The sequence below is a fragment of the Colobus angolensis genome, unplaced genomic scaffold (genome assembly GCF_000951035.1).
Source record: "Colobus angolensis palliatus isolate OR3802 unplaced genomic scaffold, Cang.pa_1.0 Scaffold626, whole genome shotgun sequence".
Taxonomy (NCBI): Eukaryota; Metazoa; Chordata; class Mammalia; order Primates; family Cercopithecidae; genus Colobus; species Colobus angolensis.
The window spans coordinates 132273-134268 of NW_012119888.1; the positions used below are offsets into that span (position 1 = coordinate 132273).

The window sequence follows — 1996 nt, forward strand, 5'->3', positions numbered from 1 at the left end:
AACCACACCTTCTCGGCCATCAGCCTGCTTGTCATTCTCTTCATTGTCATCCTGGGCTTCATCCTGGCCCAGCCTCACAACTGGAGCACTGAGGAAGGCGGCTTTGCACCCTTTGGCTTCTCCGGCGTCATGGCTGGCACTGCCTCCTGCTTCTATGCTTTCGTGGGCTTCGATGTCATTGCCGCCTCCAGCGAGGAGGCCCAGAACCCACGGCGGTCTGTGCCTCTGGCCATCGCCATCTCACTTGCCATTGCAGCTGGTGCCTACATCCTTGTCTCCACCGTGCTAACCCTCATGGTGCCCTGGCACAGCCTGGACCCTGACTCAGCGCTCGCAGATGCTTTTTACCGGCGGGGCTACAGGTGGGCTGGCTTCATCGTGGCAGCTGGCTCCATCTGCGGTAAGAGACTCTTCTTGGGCAGGGTGGCAGGGAAAAGAGCAAGGGGGAGCTCTGTCCTCACATTCATCTTCACCTGGGGCTGTTTTACCAGTTGCATAATGGGGCAAGGAAAATGCTAATTATTAGAAACTCTTCACTTCAAAAAAATTTCTTCAGAAACTTTTTGGAAGGGACCTCCCCACACATGGTCCATAGCATATTAGTGCTGGGCATGTCCTTATAGATTATTTCCTAGGCAGACGGACTCAGCTCTCATCAGATGTTCCAGTGGGCCTGTGACCTATCCCAGATGTCCGGTTCTTGGGCAGAGCGCTGACAATCTATTACTCCTACACACACTCATGCTTACTCTTTTAGCCCAGACAAGCTCATGCCCATGTTCCTAAGGAACCACCCGTGCACCGGCCCCCAGCAGAGGCCCCTGGTGGGCTTCTCTGCCATGTTGACCCTCCCCACTCTCTCTGCTACAGCCATGAACACTGTCCTGCTCAGCCTCCTCTTCTCCCTGCCACGCATTGTCTACGCCATGGCCGCCGATGGGCTCTTCTTCCAGGTGTTTGCCCGTGTGCATCCCCGGACACAGGTGCCTGTGGCAGGCACCCTGGCGTTCGGGCTTCTCACAGCCTTCCTGGCGCTGCTGCTGGACCTGGAGTCGCTGGTTCAGTTCCTGTCCCTTGGCACACTCCTGGCCTACACCTTCGTGGCCACCAGCATCATTGTGCTGCGCTTCCAGAAGTCTTCCCCGCCCAGCTCCCCAGGCCCAGCCAGCCCTGGCCCCCTGACCAAGCAGCATAGCTCCTTCTCAGACCACCTACAGCTAGTGGGCACTACGCACGCCTCCCTCCCTGAGCCGGGGGAGCTGCAGCCAGCCCTGAAGCCCTACCTGGGCTTCTTGGATGGGTACAGCCCTGGAGCAGTGGTGACTTGGGCGCTTGGCGTTATGTTGGCCTCAGCCATCACCATAGCCTGCGTGCTCGTCTTTGGGAACTCGACCCTGCACCTCCCACACTGGGGTTACATCCTGCTGCTCCTGCTCACCAGTGTCGTGTTTCTGCTCAGCCTCCTCGTCCTGGGGGCTCACCAGCAACAGTATCGGGAAGACTTGTTTCAGGTACCTCCCCCAGCCAGCACCCACTCGTGCTCTGCCCAGGCAGCTGCCTCCCCTTCCCCCATGGCCATCCCAGAATGAACAAGACTCACAGGGCTGGGGAGGACGGCATACCCATCCCGCACCCCTTTATGCTTGGTGAGTGAGCACATGTCTCCACAACCTCCTGAGAGGGAGAAAGGCTGTATGGATTCCCGAGAAAGTGGGCCCTGGGCTGGCAGATCTTTCCTGCAACCCGGTCCAGCCCTGCCCTGCCCCTGCCTCCCCAGATCCCCATGGTTCCCCTGATTCCAGCCCTGAGCATCCTCCTTAACATCTGCCTCATGCTGAAGCTGAGCTATCTGACCTGGGTGCGCTTCTCCATCTGGCTGCTGATGGGTGAGTGGGCGCCAGGCTGGGACCGGGTTCAGGAGGAGGGCAAAGAGGACAGGAAGGGCTGAAATCTGTACCTCAGGCTCATGCCCTGCCTCCTGCCCTGTCTAGGACTC

At 58.8% G+C, this 1996-nt stretch overlaps 1 protein-coding gene across 1 annotated transcript; it reads left to right on the top strand.

The window, feature by feature from the left end:
- SLC7A4 (solute carrier family 7, member 4) lies at positions 1-1948 on the top strand (the record flags this gene model as incomplete). Its single annotated transcript, XM_011963804.1, has 3 exons — positions 1-400; positions 871-1511; positions 1778-1948. Coding segments are annotated over 3 exons (1212 nt in total), but the record flags the coding sequence as incomplete, so codon positions are not given.
- Between the last annotated feature and the right edge of the window lie 48 nt (positions 1949-1996).